This window comes from Ornithorhynchus anatinus, chromosome 14 (assembly GCF_004115215.2).
Source record: "Ornithorhynchus anatinus isolate Pmale09 chromosome 14, mOrnAna1.pri.v4, whole genome shotgun sequence".
Classification (NCBI taxonomy): domain Eukaryota; kingdom Metazoa; phylum Chordata; class Mammalia; order Monotremata; family Ornithorhynchidae; genus Ornithorhynchus; species Ornithorhynchus anatinus.
This window is the reverse complement of record NC_041741.1, coordinates 27,749,779-27,772,003: the sequence shown is the minus strand read 5'-3', so window position 1 is coordinate 27,772,003 and position 22,225 is coordinate 27,749,779. Positions and strand designations below refer to the sequence as shown.

General features: G+C 46.2%; 1 protein-coding gene across 2 annotated transcripts in view; it reads right to left on the bottom strand.

Annotated features, from left to right (window-relative positions):
- Nucleotides 1-3,915: 3,915 nt before the first annotated feature.
- METTL25 (methyltransferase like 25) overlaps nt 3,916-22,225 on the bottom strand; it is a 91,286-nt gene continuing 72,976 nt past the window's right edge. Inside the window, exons 9-12 of one of the 2 annotated variants that reach the window (XM_029079235.2) lie at nt 17,454-17,547; nt 6,964-7,038; nt 6,273-6,344; nt 3,916-4,225 (exon numbers count right to left, since the gene is read on the bottom strand). In XM_029079235.2, coding sequence (XP_028935068.1) covers nt 4,214-4,225; nt 6,273-6,344; nt 6,964-7,038; nt 17,454-17,547 — 253 coding nt within the window. In that variant the 3' untranslated portion in view covers nt 3,916-4,213. Of the gene's footprint in view, nt 4,226-4,474; nt 4,925-6,272; nt 6,345-6,963; nt 7,039-17,453; nt 17,548-22,225 lie in introns of those variants that run through there. The other variant, XM_029079234.2, reaches the window with a different exon arrangement.

Sequence of the window (22,225 nt, the reverse complement as noted above, 5' to 3'; positions counted from 1 at the left end):
TGACAGGTGGCGGAGCCGGGATTAGAACTCTCCTCGGGTCTTGGTACTATGCTCGGCACATGACAGAAGCTCAAAATATACCACTGATTAATTGAAGTTAGGAGAGTTTTCTAAAAGAGTTAGGGACAGCAGATTAGAATCATTTCTTAAACCTTTAAAATCTCCTGCCTTGCACGGCACGTTGATGAAATAACTCAGAGAAATAATTAAATAACTAAATAAATGATTTGTCCAGATCTTGGATTTGGATTTGGGACACCCTCTGTTGAATGATGTAGATCCAGTTTTCCTATAAAGCAGAGAGGCTGTTTTACATTAAGGAAAACCTGCATTGTCATTCTGACACCGTGTTGTAGGAAAAATGACTGCTGAATTCTGCCGTCGCGTTCTAGCCAAAACACAGAGTGAAAATAAACATTCCAGCAGAATTGAGGATAATATCAATTAACACATCAATCAATGGTAGTTATCGAGCTGTACTAAGTACTTGAGAGATTACAAAACAACAGAGTTTGTATTATAACCAGCTACAGCTCATACCTAATATTAGCCCGGGCTGAATACTAAAATGGGACAGGGGAACACTTAGAAATACTGACAGTGGGAGATCTAAAAAGAAAGGGCAGTTGTAAACAACTGCCCATGGATAATCATTTCAATTTATATTTGATTTAAAAACTCTCCCTTTTCATATAGAACCTTATCCTCCCTCTCCTTTAACTATTAATCTTTTTTTAATGGTATTTTTAAGCCTTTGCTATGTGCCAGATGCTGTAAGCTCATCGGTTGGTCACAGTCCATGTTTTATATGGGGCTCATAGTCTAAATCCCCATTTTACAGATGAGGTAACTGCAGCACAGAGAAGTGAAGTGACTTGCCCAAGGTCACAGAACAGATAAGTGGTGGAGCCAGAATTAGAATCCAGATCCACACTATATCTATCAGTAATTAGAACCCAGATCCACACTATATCTATCAGTACTTTATCCATACTGCTTCTCCCTAGGCCACTCTGCTTCTCAATCAATCAGTCAGTCCATCGATGATATCTTTTGAATACCTACTGGATGCAGAGAATTGAATCGAAGCTTCTAGTGCCTCCAAACCTACTTCCCTAAAACTTGATGGTCTTCTAATTCTTTATTGATAAAATAGGAAGGATCAGGTGGGAACTTCCCATAATTCCTTTGCCGTCTCATCGATCCCCTATCCCTTCTCTTCCCTCTTTATTCCTAGCTGTCTCTCAAGGGATTTAATAATAATAATAATGTTGGTATTTGTTAAGCGCTTACTATGTGCAGAGCACTGTTCTAAGCACTGGGTTAGATACAGGGTAATCAGGTTGTCCCACGTGAGACTCACAGGCTTCCTCCCCATTTTATTCATTCAATAGTATTTATTGAGCGCTTACTATGTGCAGAGCACTGTACTAAGCGCTTGGGATGAACAAGTCGGCAACAGATAGAGACGGTCCCTGCCGTCTGACGGGCTTACGGTCTAATCGGGGGAGACGGACAGATGAGAACGATGGCAATAAATAGAGTCGAGGGGAAGAACATCTCGTAAAAACCGATGGCGAATAAATAGAATCGAGGCGATGTACAATTCATTAACAAAATAAATAGGGTAACGAAAATATATACAGTTGAGCGGACGAGTACAGTGCTGTGGGGATGGGAAGGGAGAGGTGGAGGAGCAGAGGGAAAAGGGGGAAAAGAGGGTTTAGCTGCGGAGAGGTAAAGGGGGGATGGCAGAGGGAGTAGAGGGAGAAGAGGAGCTCAGTCTCACCTCTTGGAGGAGGTGAGTTTTAAGTAGGGTTTTGAAGAGGGAAAGAGAATCAGTTTGGCGGAGGTGAGGAGGGAGGGCGTTCCAGGACCGCGGGAGGACGTGACCCGGGGGTCGACGGCGGGATAGGCGAGACCGAGGGACGGCGAGGAGGTGGGCGGCGGAGGAGCGGAGCGTGCGGGGTGGGCGGTAGAAAGAGAGAAGGGAGGAGAGGTAGGAAGGGGCGAGGTGACGGAGAGCCTCGAAGCCTAGAGTGAGGAGTTTTTGTTTGGAGCGGAGGTCGATGGGCAGCCACTGGAGTTGTTTAAGAAGGGGAGTGACACGCCCGGATCGTTTCTGCGGGAAGATGAGCCGGGCGGCGGAGTGAAGAATAGACCGGAGCGGGGTGAGAGAGGAGGAAGGGAGGTCAGAGAGAAGGCCGACACGGTAGTCTAGCCGGGATATAACGAGAGCCCGTAACAGTAAGGTAGCCGTCTGGGTGGAGAGGAGAGGGCGGATCTTGGCGATATCGTAGAGGTGAAACCGGCAGGTCTCGGTAACGGATAGGATGCGTGGGGTGAACGAGAGAGACGAGTCAAGGATGACACCGAGATTGCGGGCCCGAGAGACGGGAAGGATGGTCGTGCCATCCACGGTGATAGAGAAGTCTGGGAGAGGACCGGGTTTGGGCGGGAAGATGAGGAGCTCAGTCTCGCTCACGTTGAGTTTTAGGTGGCGGGCCGACATCCAGGTGGAGACCTCCCGGAGGCGGGAGGAGATGCGAGCCTGAAGGGAGGGGGAGAGGGCAGGGGCGGAGATGTAGATCTGCGTGTCATCTGCGTAGAGATGGTAGTCGAAGCCGTGAGAGCGAATGAGTTCATTTTACAGATGAGGTAACTGAGGTACTGAGAAGTGAAGTGACTTGCCCACCGTCACCCAGCTGTCTAGTGGCAGAGCTGGGATTCGAACCCATGACCTCTGACTCCCAAACCCATGCTCTTTCCACTGAGCCACGCTGCTTCTCTGATTTCCCACCTGCTCCCTAGTTCATCTCCCCCCTTCCCGCCCCGCAATGAGATCTTACTGGCTCCTGCTCTTCTGCCTTCAAAAAGGCTCAAAAAAGACTTTCCTGAATCCCACAGTATTTCTCAGTTCTTGCCCCAGTTCCCTTCTCCCTTTCCTTTCTACACTCCCTTGAAATGCTGGAGAAAGATTGGGCTGTGCCTCTTTTGACTTTCGGACTCTGGAAGCCTCGCCTAAGCAGCGAGAAGCCCGAACACAGCTCCTTCACCCGAAGTGTTCTAGTGCTCATATTCTGCTTCTCACTGTCTTGGTGTTTGATTTTCGTGTCTTTATGCATCCAATCTCTCCTCGCGTGCTCATAGCCAAATTCCTCAGCACCACCTTTGAGAATATGAGTTTCCTGAAGGCCAGGGCCTAAATGGTATTTCTTCTTTATTGTATTCGATTAATGGATGACCGGATGAATGATTGTTGGCTCATTGTAAATACTGATAAAAAGAGAAATCCTCTCCTCTCCTTCCCCAAATGACACATTCCTACGTTTCGACTGGCAGAGTTTAGATGAGAAAAGTCATTTTGAGCACCTTCCGTGTGCCAAGTATTGTGCTGACTTCTTGGGACAGCAGCAAGCTATGCGTTTCCTGCAGACAATTTAATGAGGGAACAAAAATTCCTTACGTAACAGAAGGTAAGACAGGATGAAGAAACTGAACATAATTGAAGCTATAGATAAAAATAAACATATGCATTTGAGTGCAGAGGATAGGAATAAAATATATAAATGCTGAGGGTGGGAGTTGGGGTGACAAAGCTGGGGTGCTGCGAATTAACCGGGAAAGGCTTCTTGTAAAAGGTGGGATTTGGGAGGGTCTCAAAAACGGGTCAAACTGGGGTCTAGAGGATTTGAGGGGAAGGGATTTCCAGGCTGGGGAAATGATGGCGAGCGAGGGGGCCAGAGGACGGACACTCAAAATCGAGGTTCAGTTAGAAGGTGAATTTTGGGAGGAGCGAAGAGTATAAACTGGGGTGTACCAGGTAGAGAGTCGCCATGTGAGCTGAAGAACGTTACTGGAGAACTCTGATGCCCATAACGGAAAGGAATCTAGGCCTGATTCGGAGGGAGGTGAGGAGCCAGTTGCGTGCTGAGGGACGCCCCAGGATTTTATTTTCATGACCACATTGGGCTCATAGCCTAAGCCACCATGCATTAGTAAGAATTTGATCTAAAAGCCTACGCAAACATAAGCAGTAGAAACCTGAAGGAACTTTACCACTTTAAGTAGGTGGTCCCGATGATTGCTTGTCTAGAAAATAAGAAACCGTGGCTATTTCAGGGCCAACGTTACCGATCTGAGGATCTTGAATTTGTTGTTTACACAGCCTGAATTCACCAGAATAGCTGCCAGCTCTCCATTCCCTTTTGTTTTAGGTCTTGGCCTGGAGATCATTAAATAATATAAAACCGATTTAAAACGAGACAGACGAAAACACTTGAATCTGTGGGATTCTTAAAGTGCAAACCGGTGTCATACCTGAGCCGATTTGTGCCAGGCATGTAGCCTGCCTCCTTGGACACGGAGCAGGTGTCGAGTTAGGCACCGGGATGGGGGTGGGGAGGGGAAGGCGTGTGAATTAATGAGGTACAAGGGACGGGGCAAAGTTCAGGTAACACCACAGCACATCATCACCAACTGATACCACTGGGCTGACACTTTTCTTTTATTTTCAAAGGAGTAAAAAAAAAAAAAAATCAGGTGTCTGAACATCTTAAAATCCTTAATCATCATTTTTCAATATACTGTGATCACGAAATTGAAGCTCACTATCACACATTTTGCAGGTTTCTGTGTGAAAGTCACAAGACTATGTTGATAATCTTAAGGTTCATATGTCTCACACTTTGATTCTTTTAAAATGTAAACAGAAAATAGGATTCGACATGGTTAACGTGAATTGAAATCTCTAAAAAAAATCATGTTTGAAACTCCGATTCATTCCAAGGCACAGCACTGGATGCAGCCACTGTCTTGCTTCCATTCGACGGCGTTGCTATTTCTTCAGAGCAACAACTGCGTAACATCTGGGGGACTTCACGGGATCAAATAACCTCACCAAGGCAGACCAGGAAATGCTGTCCTGTAAATCGATACATGATTAAAGTACCTAAAATGGGGTCATCTAAGAAAGATGGATAGGAGAGTCGATCTACCTTCTGTAATCTAAGAACTCTGAAAAAATGTGTAAGTTTATGTAATGTGAAAGAAAAAAACCCCTCATTTTCCATTAACACACAGGGCAATCGCTATAAGAATAACTTAAAATCATTCAAATTTTTCTTAACTACTCCCTTGGGACATTGTTTCTCTATGGGATATATGGTTAGAGACTTGTTTAAAGAATTGCAAAGACCAAATTAACCTGCCACGCCACTTCCATCATTTCGGTTTCAAAAACCAATCTTGGCTGTTCTTGTATTCCAGTTAATAGAAATTGTTCAAAAAGGAGAAATCAGTGTCCTGTTAGTAGGCCCAGATTACATGCCCATCTTGGAAACCTTAGAGAAATTCATGTAATTTATACCTAAACGGCACTCTGGAAAAGTACATCGTCATTAGAAAACTATTTCAAGATTTCCAGTTAGATCAAAGGCAAACATTTATTAGAACCCATTTGTCCAAGAAGACTGTATAAGAGAATAAAGCAAAGTTTCTTATGATGAAACAAAGCCGTTAAAACGAAGGGTTTATAGTGGAAAAACGGGGCAGTTTTCATGAATGTGTTTAATTTAAAAATGTCACAAAACTTTATTTTGACCATGGCCCAGAGCAGAAGCTGCAAAACCACTTCCCTTTAATACCATAAGAAGTGTCAGTTTTTTTTTCCTGCCAAACAATAATTCATCAGTTCCGATTTGTGGAAAAATGCAATACTTTTTCCTTTCCTAGGGAAAATGAGTGAACCTAGTATGACGAACTTACATGTAGAAATGCAAGTAATTATGTTTTGTTGTTGTTGTTGTTTTGGGGTATTTCTTAAGGGCTTACTATGTGCCAAGCATACACAATGCATATAATTACGTAGGCATCATAATGGCGATCCTTGAAAATGAAGGCTATGAAATCTATCCCTTCTGCTTGACCCGTATTTATTTTAGGCCCAAAATGCTTCCGCATATGGTTTGTGTGTGTGAGTGTGTGAATATGTATGTGTGTGTATTTACTGTCTGCTTGACTTGTAATTACCATGCAACTGAAATAATATAAACTTAACTATTGCAGCTTACTGAAAACAACATCTGTTGGGCATGTGTTTAAAATGAGATGAAATGAATATTTAAACATTTCCAAATAATTGAGATGAGAATAGCTGTACTACTGGTCTTTTATAAAATACACAATTCTCAGCTTCAAAATTAACTGGATGTAAATGATCTCTTTCGATGAAGAGAATTTTGGGGTTCTAAAAAAAAAATATATCCGTATACCTGCTCTTTGAGGTAACAGAGGCGATCCAGAAGAATCAAAGTCTCTATACAGGGAGCCAGAACAACTTTCAACTGAAAGAAAGATTGGATATTATTATGACTCTCTGAAATGAAGTCAGTCAGTCAATCGTATTGCTATACCCCCTTGCCCCTTTTGCCCCTCAGTACAATATTTCTGGAAAGGAGAACCTAATTCTACCCTACACCTACATACTCAGAACAGGGATAGAGAACTTATCAAAAGTCTAACGAATAAACTAAATAGGGAAAGTTTAACATACGAAAAGTTTAAAGAATAAGCTAAGTAGGGAAAGTGAACTATTTATGTGATTTGAGGTAGACTCCAATAAGCAATCATACAATGTCAAAAAAAGTTTCAAGGAGGCATGGAGAAGGAATTTCACTTCAAGGAATGCTTGTGAAACAACCACAGAGGCCAATATGGGGTCAAACAACTGTGATATTTCTACACATTTATAATCTTTTAAAAAAAGAATCTTCCATATGTTCTCTTTATTATTTTACCGACACCTAATATAGCTGTGGGATAGGATATGATCCAACTTCAATGTTTTTCTACAGACTGGGTATCACAACTTAAGCTGGTCTACCACTATCATAAAATTTAATAGTACCCTATACTAGTCTAGCACACTTATACAATTGATTGCTTTAATCCCGTAATTTTTACCATATTAAATGCTTCCAGTTCATTCATTCGAGGCCTGTACTTCTCATAGTAATCCGTTATGCACTTTTCAGTAACCTACAAGATAAAAAAGATGGCAATTAAATTGATTTCATTTGATTTTGATTTCACTATTTTTAATGAAGATTAATCAACATAAAAGCCATATATAACTCTATGAAATACGGTGGAATGCCGATCCCCAAATTGGTTGTTTTAATCAATCATTTAAACTGAGGCTCTTCGAAACAGCCGAAAGAGAAAAGTGTCCAAGCCTCTGAACCAAATTGGGTGCTAGTTCATTTGAGTCAGACAACCGTTTTGTTCACTTCCAAACTTGAAAATAGCCAAAGTAGGCTTGGTTCCAGTTAATTTGGAAAACTTTCTTATGTACAAACGATCTTTCAAAAATCCTTAGAATATGCTTCTTCAGCTAGCCAACGCTTTTCTGAATCAACATTTCACAAGAACCCTTTCTCGGGTCCAGTGACAGATAATCGTTTCTCTGCTCCAGCGGAGGCTATTTCAACGGTTGTTAGAGGGGTCATACTTGACCTGAGGAAAACCACAGGGTTACCTTTCTGGGGCCATTTTGGTTTCCGGCTGGCCGTAAAATACAAGAGAGTCAAGGAGGGCAGCAAACGAAAGGAATTGGGAGGGACTGGCACTGGATATGGATACGTGGATAACCTTACAGCTATCATCCTGATACACATTGTCATCACCTCCCAGTCGGGTGACAAAAACAGCCTTCTCACTGATTTCCCTGCTACCTTCCTCTCCCATCTCCAGTCTAGTTCACAGAGCGCTGCATGCCTATTTTTAAAATACTTTACAGAGCACATTTTTTTCTTCCTCAAGAATTTGTAATGGTTCTCCGCTCTTTGAAAAACTGCAACAAAAAAATTCCTGACCGCTGCCCTCAAGACTTTCCATCAATTGACTCCATCAGCACTATTCTCCCCCTAACTCCCAGGTCGGTGCTGTTTGCTCCGCCAATGCTCACTCAACTGCAGCACACTCTTTTCCCCTAATTCTGATCATGTCTTTCTTGCTGTTGGGCTACTTTTCCCTTGCGTGTTTCAGCAAATCAACAAATCTTTCCCTTTCTTTAAAATTCTTTTGGAAAGCGGCTTCCTCCAGGAAATTTTTTTATGGCATTTATTAAGAGCTTATTATGTGCCAATCACTTGTTCTAAATTCTGGGGTAGATACAAGGTTATCAAGTTGGACACATTTCCTGAACTGCATGGGCCTCCCAGTCTAAGTAATAAGGGGTATGAACGAATGCCCATTTAACAGATTAGGAAGTGGAAGCACAGGTCACAGACAAGTGACAGCAGAATTAGAACCCAGATCCTTTGACTTCCGGGCTCTTTCCACTAGGCCAAGCTGCTTTTCATAGTCTCCCCATCTTCCTGTTTCTGAGCTGGGATAGTTAATCATCTCGGCACTCACAAATTTATCTTTCGATTATTCACTTCTCTATTTTTAGCTATTCTCTCACTTAACTTTGGATCATTTTTTCCAGTTTTTTCTTTAGGTTATGAGCTCCTCAACGGAGTGGTTGCATTTGCTATTTCTTTTTATGTTTCCCAAGTGTCTAAAACACTGTTCTCTACTTAGTAGATGCTCAATAAGTATAGTTAACACTATGATGAAACAACGCTCAGCAACTAATCTCAGTGAATACAACATTTACATCTAGAGAAGCAGCGTGACACAGTGGAAAGAGCACGGGCTTTGGAGTCAGGGCTCATGAGTTTGAATCCCAGCTCTGCCACTTGTCAGCTGTGTGACTGTGGGCAAGTCACTTAACTTCTCTGTGCCTCAGTTCCCTCATCTGTAAAATGGGGATTAAGACTGTGAGCCCCACGTGGGACAACCTGATTCCCCTGTGTTTACCCCAGCGCTTAGAACAGTGCTCTGCACATAGTAAGCGCTTAACAAATACCAACATTATTATTATTATCATTATTATTATTATCTAAACTTCATTTGATGATAGTATCCACTATTAAGAGGGAGACAATTCACTACGCCAAAATGAGAAGTCTAAAACATAAACTTCTTTTCAACAGATTATCTTAAAAAAAAAATTCTCATCTTGCCACTATGAATCAATCAATTAACCAACGATATCTCTTGAATGCTTACTACGTGTAAAGCGCTGTACTAAACCCTCGGCGCATACATTACAACAGAGTTGGCAGACTCGTTCCCTGTCCACAAAGCCCTGCTTTACTACGGACAGGATCAAAAAGCAACAGGACTGCTACCAAAAACAGAACGACGACAAATTATTGATGCACTTACACCGTAATAATCAAAGATTACTGAAGCTGAAACTATGACGGTATCGACCCAGTTTTATTATTCAGCAATTCCTTGGATCCCTGTGCAATTTCAGGCCTTTCTGAAGCTTTTTGAAGTGGTAGTAATTCAACAGGGGTTTTAAACAATGTGGTGGAGTTGCCTGCAGTTTCTCTTTGTTTCCCCATCCATGCTATTCCAAATGGTTCACATTAAATATATAAAGAAGTGTGATTTAGCCCCGGGGCACAAGAAAGCACCCATCGTTTTGGTGTGTGCAGCATTTACCCTGACCATAAAACCTTCTCTGCCAACGGTGGGCTCCTAGAGCCCTTTGTAAGCTAATTTTAAAGAGATTTCAGATCCTCTGCTGAACACAGGAAACATACCAATTTACCAAATTGACCCAAATTGTAAAGCTACTCTTCTAGGCAAAGAAACAACAAAGACAGACAGAGTCAGCACTGAAAAACGAAACCAAGAGTGTAAACTTGCTTGAATCCATGGATCTTGAACGTAGACTGGCTTTAGGGTAAGCTGAATTAAATGTTAAAGTATTGGTGTTTCACTATTACTACAGTATCAAAGTATGAAACAAATGCCTTATATAATATTTAGTGAAGAGTGTGATTTAAAAATTTATAATAACAAGCTGCAATAGTTCAGGAAACCAAAAGCTACTATAATAAAACATAATCGGGTTTGGCTATCTTTGAAAGATGGGTAACCAACTCTGCTCGGCTATCTGAACTAGCCACAGGTCAGATTACGACGGAGAATCAGCATTAGACTGAACACCTATTTCACTTTATAAAATTGTATTTTTAAGCTTTGAAAATATAGCGGTAATAATGATTCAATTTATGAAGAAAAGGAGTTCCTCTTGGTTTACTGTTTGGAACATGTTTGCTATTTGACTTCCACAAATAATGAGTAAATGGAAGAAGAGAATGTTTACAACTGGGTAATTTCTCCAGTTTTGTTTTTTTAAGACATATAATGCATGACAAGCTCCATATATTCTAAATGTATAGAAACCGTCGACTTTAAAAAGTGTTAAAGGATGCCAAATATTTTTTGGAACAGCCTTAATCATTCCAAATGATTCCTAATTTCAACAAATTGAATAATAAAGTTTTTTCTCCTCGAGGATGTTAATCCAGTTAAAACCTCTTCTTCACAAATCAATACCTAAACGGAAAGTAAACGGCAAGTCCAGGATTTTGAAGAATAACAGTTAAGAGTCGTGACCTCATTTCAGTAAACAAAATTTAAGCAAATTGAAAAATGAACTGCTATTTTCCCAAGAAATAGATGGCAAAAGTCTTCCTCAGAGAAGGTTGGGGAATATCTTCTAGTGAAAGCATTTACCATACATGGAAAATGTGGTTTATCATTCATATCGTGAGTTCTATTATTCTAGAAACTGCTCTTCCATTAGCCAAGTTACCCAGAAAATAACAGCCCAAAGATACAGAGGATTACACAGTTAGTAAGATTTTTTTTTTAGTGGCATTTGTTAAGTGCTTACTTTAATAATGTTGGTATCTGTTAAGCGCTTACTATGTGCAGAGCACTGTTCTAAGCGCTGGGGTACACACAGGGGAATCAGGTTGTTCCATGTGGGGCTCCCAGTCTTAATCCCCATTTTACAGATGAGGTAACTGAGGCACAGAGAAGTGAAGTGACTTGCCCACAGTCACACAGCTGACAAGTGACAGAGAAAGGAATCGAACCCATGACCCCGGACTCCCAAGCCCGGGCTCTTTCCACTGAGCCACGCTGGCATTGCGGGTACCAAGCTAATCAGTCCACGCCCCACCTGGGGCTCACAGTCTTAAACTCCATTTTATAGAGGGAGTAACTGAGGCCCAAAGAAGTGACTTTCCCAAGGTCACAGAGCGGAAAGCGGCAGAGCTGATCCTTCTGCCTCCCGATCCTGTGTTCTATCCACTAGGCCAAGCTGCATTTCAGTAAATTCAGTATGAGAACACGGTGGCTATATTTACGCACGATGAGCGTGATTTGGGGATTTTTCCGTCTCTCATTCCTTCTTAGTCCCCGAACCAACATGGGAACCTTTTAATGCTAATGTCGTTTGGGAGTGCTCCAGGCAGGAGAAACTGCAACGTATTTAGCTCCAATATTTTTGAATTCCCAGTTCAAGAATCGGGAAATGGAGACGTTTGCCTGGTTAACAGACTGCAGCAGTCTATTTCTACAGCCGGTGGTTTCTGCTGTACCAGTATCGTCCTGGGTGGCTTCACGGCAGTTCCGAAGAACAGATCAGAGCTCACTGAAATCAAACTGCTAAGCAAGCGTCCGACAATGCAGTAGATGATACAAATGGTATTTGTTAAGCGCGTACTATGTGCCAGGCACTGTACTAAGCGCTGGAGCCGGCTGTCTTAGACCGTAAGCTTCTTGTGGACGGGGGCGTATCTACTAATAACTCTGCTATATTGTATTCTCCCAAGGCCTTTCATTCATTCATTCATTCAATAGTATTTATTGAGCGCTTACTATGTGCAGAGCACCGTACTAAGCGCTTGGAATGGACAAATCGGTAACAGATAGAGACAGTCGCTGCCCTTTGACGGGCGCACGGTCTAATCGGGGGAGATGGACAGACGAGAACGATGGCGATAAACAGAGTCGAGGGGAAGAACATCTCATTAAAACAATAGCAAATAAATAGGATCAGGGTGATGTACATCCCATTAACAAAACAAATAGGGTGATGAAGATACGTACAGTCGAGCGGACGAGTACAGTGCCGAGGGGATGGGACGGGAGAGGGGGAGGAGCAGAGGGGAAGGGGGGAGAAGAGGGTGCAGCTGCGGAGAGGTGAAGGGGGGGCATGGAGGGAGCAGAGGGAGAAGGGGAGCTCAGTCTGGGAAGGCCTCTCGGAGGAGGTGAGCTGTAAATAGGGTTTGGAAGAGGGGAAGAGAATGAGTTTGGCGGAGGTGAGGAGGGAGGGCGTTCCGGGACCGCGGGAGGACGCGGCCCGGGGGTCGACGGCGGGACGGGCGAGAACGGGGGACGGCGAGGAGGCGGGCGGCGGAGGAGCGGAGCGTGCGGGGTGGGCGGTGGAAAGAGAGAAGGGAGGAGAGGTAGGAAGGGGCCAGGTGACGGAGAGCCTCGAAGCCCAGCGTGAGAAGTTTTTGTTTCGTGCGGAGGTCGATAGGCAATCACTGGAGGTTGTTAAGAAGGCCTTAGAACCGTGCTCTGCACAAAGTCAGCACTCAAATAAATAAATCGACAGACTTTCTGTCGCAAGAGACTCGTCTGAATGGTCATTCTAAGTGTGTGTAACACAGTGCATACTAAGCCCGTGCAGCACATTGTGAAGGTGGGAAGGGTAGTATTTATTGAGTGCTTACTGGGTGCCGGGCACTGTTCTAAGCACTTGGGAGAGTGAAATCTAACAATATACAGACACATTCCCTGCCCACAACGAGCTAAACACTCTGACCTACGGAGCGCTTCCACAAACCATGGCCAAGAAGACGGACAGCCCGATGGAAGAGAGTGATCCGCAGGGGTCATGGCTAGAGCACGGGCCCGCGAGTCAGAAAATCCCGAGTCTGAATCCTGGCTCCGCCACTTGTCTGCTGTGTGACTTTGGGCAAGTCACTTCGCTTATCCGTGCCTCAGTCACTTCATCTGTAAAACGGGGGTTAAGACTGTGAGGCCTATGGGGGCCGGGGACCGGGTCCAACCTGACAACCTCAGGGCTTAGTCCGATGCCTGGCACAGCGTAAGCGTTTGACGAATACCACCGTTACTATCATATGACTGTCAGCTCCTCGTAGGGAAGGTCGGGCCTATCGACTCGGTTGCGTTGTGCTCTGCCAAGCGCTCCGTACAGTGCTCTGCAACTGTAAATGCTCAGTGAATATCATTTATTGTCTGAGAGACCTGCAGAAGGGCAGAGGCAATAATTCATTCATTCATCCATTCAACAGTATTTATTGAGAGCTTACTACGTGCAGAGCACCGTACTAAGCGCTTGGAATGGACAATTGGGCAACAGAGAGAGACGGTCCCTGCCGTCCGACGGGCTCACGGTCTAATCGGGGGAGGCAGACGGACAAAAACAAGACAACTTAATTGCAATAAGTAGAATCAAGGGGATGTACACCTCATTAACCAAATAGATAGGGTAATGAAATAAATAGGGTAATAGAAATCTCTACGAATGAGCACAGTGCTGAGGGGAAGGGAGAGGGGGAGGAGCAGAGGGAAAGGAGGGAAAGGGGGCTTAGCTGAGGGGTGGCGAAGGGCGGGGGGGGCAGAGAGGCAGCAGAAGGAGCAGAGGGAAAAGGGGAAGCTCAGCCCGGGAAGGCCTCTGGGAGGAGGTGAGCTCTCAGTGAGCTCAACTCGGTTTACAAGGGGGATCGTTCTTATTTGTGGGGAGCTGGGGGAGGATTCGTCGAGGAGGTTAACCACGGCTAGGTCCGCTACACGCGAGTACACAGATCTGCTTCACCCCCTTCTGCATCATCTCTGACTCCCAGACCCCCCTGCTCTATCCACGAGGCGACACTGCTTCTGGGTCAGAGAAGGGAGAATTGTGCTAGAGGAATAGTTAGGTTAGTTTGGAAGGAGTACTCTCGAAATACCGATAGTCACTCCACTCTCCTCCTCACAGCCCTTAGGAGAAGCAGCATGGCGTAGCGGAAATGGCACGAGCCTGGGAGTCAGAAGATCATGGGTTCTAATCCCGGCCCCGTCACCCGTCTGCTGTGTGACCTTGAGCAAGTTAGGGGAAGCAGCGTGGCTCAGTGGAAAGAGCACGGGCTTGGGAGTTAGAGGTCATGGGTTCGAATCCCGGCCCCCGCCCCCTGTCAGCTGTGTGACTGTGGGCAAGTCACTTCACTTCTCTGTGCCTCAGTTACCTCATCTGTAAAATGGGCAGTAAGACTGTGAGCCTCACGTGGGACAAGCTGATTACACTGCATCCACCCCAGCGCTTAGAACGGTGCTCTGCACATAGTAAGCGCTTAACAAACACCAAAAAAAAAAAAGTCATTTCACTTCTCTGTGCCTCAGTTATCTCATCGATAAAACGGGGATTGAGACTGTGAGCCCCACGTGGGACGGGGACTGTGTCCAACCCCATTGGCCGGTATGCAACCCAGCACTTAGTACAGCGTCTGGCACAAAGTAAGTGCTTAACAAATGTAATCATAGTAATAATAATAATAATGATAATAATATTAAGGTCCTGAGAACTATGGGTCAGGGAGGGTCTTATCAGAGAAGCAGCGTTGCTCGGTGGAAAGAGCCCGGGCTTGGGAGTCAGAAGTCATGGGTTCTAATCCGGGCTCCGCCACTTGTCAGCTGTGTGACTGTGGGCGAGTCACTTCACTTCTCTGTGCCTCGGTAACCTCATCTGTAAAATGAGGATCAACTGTGAGCCTCCCGTGGGACAACCCGATTACCCTGTTATCTCCCCCAGCGCTTAGAACGGTGCTCTGCACGTAGTAAGCGCTTAACGAATACCAACGTTATTTATCAGCGTCCAAGTGGAATCTGGTTAGGTCGATAGTAGAATCTGGCTCTAATGGCGAAATGTAATGCCGAACTCCCTCTCTCGCCTGTAAGCTCGCTGCGGGTAGGCGATGTGTCTGTTAAATTGTTGTAGTCTCCCAAGCGCTTATCACAGCGCTCTGCACACAGTAAGCTCCCCAAGATTTAAAAGCCCCTCTTTATCGGTGTAGCCAGTGAAGGACCGGGTCGATACAGAGGGCAATGCGCTCTCATCGTCACGCATATTCAGTCACGTGAGAACGGAGCCGGTTTGCTGTAACTGCAAATGGCCTTACTAGGATGACAAACTTTGTACGGTAGAATGCTCAAGGCGGTCTTTTTATAAATGACTTTAACACTTGTCCCCTTGGATTCATCTTTTAAGCCGGAGTCAATTCCCCCCCCCCCCCGCCCCCCGCCGCACTATCCCACACATGTAGCCCCGGCTTACTTTGGAATGATAATGATCTGTCTGAGCCCGTTATGTTTTCATCCACATGTCTCAGAGAGATTTCTCAGGACGCAAAGCCATCCGGAAGCATGTTGGAAGGTTTTCTCGGCACTTAAGTTGTTTACATAGTTTTAAATGGTAACAGATGGTCATTATAGGATCGGATGCACAATAATAGAGATTCGCTCACCATCCGCCCATTCGCTTAAAGGCGATAGCCTGTATCTGATCAAAGGGTCTCTAAAGACAACGTGCTAAGCTCAGTACCCATTAAAATCGTTTTCGGCCATCAGATTCGAACTGTCGGAATCTCACACGTAAGCCCTACTGTGATAACGTTTATACCTAACGCTAGAGATGAAATCGAAACTCTATTTTCAGAGTATCTATGGTTAAAATGTTAAGTAGGCGCCTGGAATCTGTCACCCTCCAGAGCAATCAGGAGATCACGTCCTGCAATATGACCTCAGTCTTAAATCCTCTGATTACAGACGACGGCACTCCACCCCGGGTACAGGAAAAGACCGGCCTTTGCAAGCCGATGCATCTGTGCTACTTGGAGCGTCCGTTTGCTTTCCGGTCCCTCTCTCCATCTGTCCATCTCTCCGTATCCCTGTTTTCCCAAAGCCACTTCATTCCTTGCTCCGGAAGCGGCATGGCCTAATGACTTCACTACATGTTTTGCTTCGTTTTGTTGTCTGTCTCCCCCTTTTAGACTGGGAGCCCGTTGTTGGGCTGGGATTATAATAATAATAATAATGTTGGTATTTGTTAAGCGCTTACTACGTGCCGAGCACTGTTCTAAGCGCCGGGGTAGATACAGGGTAACCGGGTGGTCCCACGTGGGGCTCACGGTTAATCCCCAGTTTACAGATGAGGTAACTGAGGCACAGAGAAGTTAAGCGACTTGCCCACAGTCACACAGCTGACAAGTGGCAGAGCAGGGAGTCGAACCCATGACCTCTGACTCCGAAGCCCGGGCTCTTTCCACTGAGCCATTGCAAGCACTGAGTACAGTGCTCTGCATATAGTAAGCGCTCAATAAATACTACTGAATGAATGAATGGAGTCAGAAGGTCATGGGTTCTTACCCCAGCTCAACCACTTGTCTGCTGTGTGACCTTGGGCAAGTCACTTCACCTTCGTGGGCCTCGGGTACCCCGTCTGCAAAATGGGGATTGAGACTGTGAGCCCCACGTGGGACAGGGACTGCGTCCAACCTGATTTGCCTGTACCTCTCCCAGCGGTCGGCACATAGCAAGAGCACTTAACAAATACCATAGTAATTATTGATAAAGCAGCGTGGCTCAGTGGAAAGAGCCCGGGCTTGGGAGTCAGAGGTCACAGGTTCGAATCCCGGCTCTGCCACTGGTCAGCTGGGTGACCCTGGGCAAGTCACTTAACTTCTCTGTGCCTCAGTCACCTCATCTGTAAAAGGGGGATGAAGACTGTGAGCCCCACAGGGGACTACCTGACTACCTTGTATCTACCTCAGCGCTTAGAACAGTGCTCTGCACATAGTAAGCGCTTAACAAATACCAACATTATTATTATTTTCCGGGCCTCAGTTACCTCACCTATTAAATGGGGTCTAGTTCTGTGAGCCCCACGTAGGACATGGATGTAGATAATGGCAGATGCCTATTTGGCCAAATAATGTTGGTATTTAAGTGCTTACTATGTGCAGAGCACTGCTCTAAGCGCCGGGGTGGATACACGGTGATCGGGTCGTCCCACGTGAGGCTCACCGTCTTAATCCCCATGTTACAGATGAGGTCACTGAGGCACAGGGAAGTGAAGTGACTTGCCCGCAGCCACACAGCTGCCAAGTGGCAGAGCTTGGATTCGAACCCGTGACCTCTGACTCCCAAGCCTGGGCTCCAGAGACTACTTAGAAAATTAATTACCATATTTACACAGGCACACAGAAGTATAATTCAGGATCTTTCATTATTGGGGCATGTTTACATTGCCGTTCAATTCGATCACGTAGCTCTATCTTCTGGATTCTCAAGATTTTTTATAATATTTGTATTATCTGGGGCCATTTGTCGAATCTTGGGAGCACATGAATGCACGTCACATTATTTTCTCTAGGAAGCTCTTCCATTAACACAATTTTCATGGAACCAATCCCACCTGGGGTACGGCAGTCCCTGCGATTCCGCGGTACTGTCTAAAATCGGACACTGACCTTTGACTCATCTAGTCCAAGCTTCTTCAGAGACTTTCGGACATAATCCACGAATGAGGAAGACTTCGAGTAAATTTTACCAACATGCCGGTCACTGAAAGATAGATTTTTCCACAGTGAATGACATATCATCGTGTTCTGAATTCCCGATCGAACCCGAGGATATCGACTCCGATTTTGTTGCGTGAGCAACATGGGTCGTCCCTTGTTCACGTGGACTGAAATATGGGAGGAGATGCAGCGTGGCCTAGTGGAAAGAGTACGAGTCTGGGAGTCGGAGGACCTGGGTTCTAATCCCGGTTCCGCCACCTGTCTGTTGGGCAAGTCACTTCACTTGCCTGTGCCTCAGTTACCTCATCTGGGGATGAAGACTATGAGCCCCTTGTGGGACATGGATTGTATCCAACCTGATTAACTTGTGTCCTCCTCATTGCTTAGTGCAGTGCCTGGCACACAGCAGGCACTTAAAGAGAGGCAGCGCGGCTCAGTGGCAAGAGCCCGGGCTTGGGAGTCAGAGGTCATGGGTTCGAATCCCGGCTCCGCCGCTTGTCGGCTGTGCGACTGTGGGCAAGTCACTTCACTTCTCTGTTGCCTCAGTCACCTCGTCTGGACAATGGGGATTAACGGTGAGCCTCACGTGGGGAAACCTGATCATCCTGTATCTCCCCCAGCGCTTAGAACAGTGCTCGGCACATAGTAAGCGCTTAACAAATACCAACATTATTATTAAGTGTCGGAGCCGGGATTCGAACCCATGACCTCTGACTCCAAAGCCCGCGCCCTTTCCACTGAGCCACGCTGCTTCTCTAAATACAAATGACCGATCGACTGACCGACTGTAAGCTCCTGGTGGGCAAGGGACCTGTCTACCAATCCTCTTGTAGTAGATTCTCCCAGGTTCTCGGTAGAGCGTTCTGCACGCTCTTGGGTCGCTTGACCGATTTCTCCACCCTAAGCTAAAGCTGAGGATTACGAAGACGTATCCATTTTTTAACAAGTGCGTATTTTAAAAGCGCATATTTTAAATGTGCATAGATTATAAAATGATTGAAGATGGCCTCGACGGAGGGAGGAGTTCAAAAGTGAGGCGAAGTGTTCAGAATAACGTTGGTATCCGTTAAGCGCTTACTCTGCGCAGAGCACTGTTCTAAGCGCTGGGGTAGACACAGGGGAATCGGGTTGTCCCACGTGGGGCTCACAGTCTTCATCCCCATTTCACAGATGAGGTCACTGAGGCCCAGAGAAGTGAAGTGACTTGCCCACAGTCACACAGCTGACGAGTGGCAGGGTTGGGATTTGAACTCATGACCTCTGACTCCAAAGCCAGTGCTCTTTCCACTGAGCCATGCTGCTTCTTGGGTCCGCTACAGAGTGCTTTCTGAAGCCTCTTGTGCCCGGAACTCTCTCTTGCCTCGTAGCTGACGCTCTCCCCGGCTTCGAGACCCTCCTAAAATCACCTCTCCTTCAAGAAGCCCTTCCAGACTAAGCTCTGCATTTCGTCCTACCCTCCCTCCTCTCTTCATCAACTACAAACTCGCTCCAGCCCGCGTCACTTGTGTAAATAGTCTTGTATTTCACTATTTCCCCTTCCCCAATCTATGTTAGTGTCCGTCTCCCTCCGTGACCTGTAGTCACCTCTTGAGCAGAGATCCTAACTACCACCTCTGTGGCACTGTGCTTTCCCTAAGTGCCTAACATGAACTCTCTTCAAATGTGCCCAATAAATGCCCCCGACTGATGACTTGATTGACCGAAACTGCCATTCACAATGTAGTTTGATGGTACTTGTTAAACACTCACCATCGGTCAAATACTCTTCCGTGCCCCGGGGTAGAAAGAAGTTTAGTTAGGTAGGACACGGACCCACATGGGGCTCGCGGCCTTAAGCAAGAGGGAGAACGGGTATTGAATCCTCATTTTACAGTTGAGGAAACTGAGGCGCAGAGATGTTAAGTGACCTGCCCGAGGTCACACAGCCAGCAACTGGCAGAGCAATTGGCACAGTGGGGATGAAAATTCAGGTCCCCTCACTCCCAGGCCCGAGCTCTTTCCACTTGGGGATTGAGAGCGGGGCTCAGTGGCAAGAGCCCGGGCTTGGGAATCAGAGGTCATGGGTTCGACTCTCGGCTGCGCCACTCGTCAGCGGTGTGACTGTGGGCGAGTCACTTCACTTCTCTGGGCCTCAGTTCCCTCATCTGGAAAATGGGGGTGAAGACGGTGAGCCTCACGTGGGACGACCCGATTCCCCTGTCTCTCCCCCAGCGCTTAGAACAGTGCTCTGCATGTAGTAAGCGCTTAACAAATACCAACATTATTATTGCTATTAGGCCACGGGAAGGCATTATGGCTAGATCATGGGGAACGTCTGTTTTCTTTATGTGAATAACACATTTCTCGTAGCTTGTACGACGCAGTGAAATGATGCACGATACAAGCTCCGAGAACCGTGTTATTCGGCAGGTCCTGGGGGACGTTGGACCTCGATCTGGAATCGAAAAATCGGTTGTCAGCTCCACTCCGAGGCCAAGTCCCGACGCTTTAGCTCACCATCATCCCTAAGTATTTGCGGAAATCTGTGGCTTTGGGGCAGAGCTGTCAGTTTTGTCTGCTGCTCGCTTCGAACCGACAGACTTTCCCGTGGACGCGACGGACTGTTTCCATTTCTCCTCTTCTCCGAGAGGAGAGTGCAGGAGTGGCATCTTCCACGAACCTGCTCTATTGACCCTTCAGACAGAAGCTGTCTGAGATCGGTGAGTCGAAGGAGCAGCGAATGATGATCCGCTCCCCCCCGACCACTCCTCTCAGAGGCAAGAATGCAGAAAGTTTGTGAATGGCTCCCACCTTACTTCCTCTCCAAGTGGGGATCTATCAGAAACGGGACGATTCTGCAAGATAAGTACTGTTTTGACCAATACGGAGGAGGGAGGGAATTGATTTCTCCGTAGCAGAGGGGTGTAACGTTGAACGGGGCTTACAGATCCTGGGCTGGGCCAGCAACTGGGGTATAGAGAAGCAGCGTGGCTCCGTGGAAAGAGCCCGGCCTTGGGAGGCAGAGGTGATGGGTTCGAATCCCGGCTCTGCCACTTGTCAGCTGTGGGACTGTGGGCGAGTCACTTAGCTTCTCTGTGCCTCAGTGACCTCATCTGTAAAAGGGGGATTAACTGTGAGCCTCACGAGGGACGACCTGATTCCCCTGTATCTACCCCGGTGCTCAGAACAGTGCTCCGCACATAGTGAGCGCTTAACGAATACCGACACTGTCATTATCATGATGATGTATATAGCTAGGCGTACGGTGTTTTCTTTTTTTCACTTTTTTAATGGTATTTGTTGAGCGCTTACTCTGTGTCAGGCACTGCTCTAAGCACTGGGGTGATAGAAGTTAATTAGGTAGGACACAGTCCCACATGGGGCCCACGGTCTTAGTCCCCATTTTGCAGATGAGGCAACTGAGGTGCAGAGAAGTAAAGTGACTCGTCCAAGGTGACACGGCTGACAAGTGGCAGAGTTGGGATTAGAATCCAGGTCCTCCGATTCCCAGGCTTGTGGTCTTTCCACTAGATCCTGCTGCTTCTGTGTTCCCTCAGACCCGGCAAAACACCGGTATTCAGCCCCGGCTCAAGAACCCACTCCCACACGTGGCACTGTACTTTATGAGCAACTTGGTTCCGATGCAACCCTTCGATCTAAAGATGCCGTTTTTAGGAAACAACCGTGTTATAGTTTTCAGGATTGCTTGAATTGTCGGATGTTCAGGTACAGTTCGGAGGCGATGCCGGTGAAACCGCTCAAAAATAAGCCTCTTCTGTGGCCTTCGCTGAGGCGGGAAACTGGATTTTGCTCATAATTGACTTGTACGCTCGCAAGAAAACAATTCGGAATCATAACCTCCAACAAGAATGATGAAAGGGACCATGGACCTTTGGTTGAAATCAGCATTCGGTGTGCTTAAAAATGCTCTGAGGTTTTCAGAATAGGTCAGGAAAAGGTTTTCTGTGATCTTTATAGCCCATAATTAAGATCAGGAGCACGGTCTAGTGGAGAGAGCACGAGCCTAGGAGTCAGAAAAACCTGGGTTCGAATCTCAGAGCTGCCACTTGTTTGCCGTATGACCTTGGGCACGCCATTTAACGTCTCTGTGCCTCAGTTACTTCATCTGCAAAATGGGGATTGAGACTGCGAGTCCCATGGGGGACGCGGACTAGGTCCAGCTGGATTAGCTGGATTAGAGAAGCGACGTGGCTCCGTGGAAAGAGCCTGGGCTTAGGAGTCAGAGACTATGGATTCGAATCCCGACTCCGCCACTTGTCAGCTGTGTGACTTTGGACAAGTGACTTCACTTCTCGGTGCCTCAGTTACCCTATCTGTAAAATGGGGATGAAGACTGTGAGCCTCACGTGGGACAACCTGATGACCCCGTATCTCCCCCAGCGCTTGGAACAGTGCTCTGCACATAGTAAGCGCTTAACAAATACCAACATTATTATTATTAGTTTGCACCTGCCCCAGCTCTTAGTTCACTGTCTGACACATAGCAAGCGCTTAACAGATACCATTAAAAAACAATCGTGATATCTACAAGAAGAATGCTACTGCCATTTTGGGTAGGCAAAATCAATAAATAGTGTTTTATCACAAAGTGAAGCATTAGATTTTTCTGAAAACACACGGTTTGCTACTTATGAAAAGTATACGACCCCTGTCGCCTACACATCTCCTCGCCCACTGCTTCCCTCTGACACCATCCTATGCTGGGCTCTTCTGATCCGAAC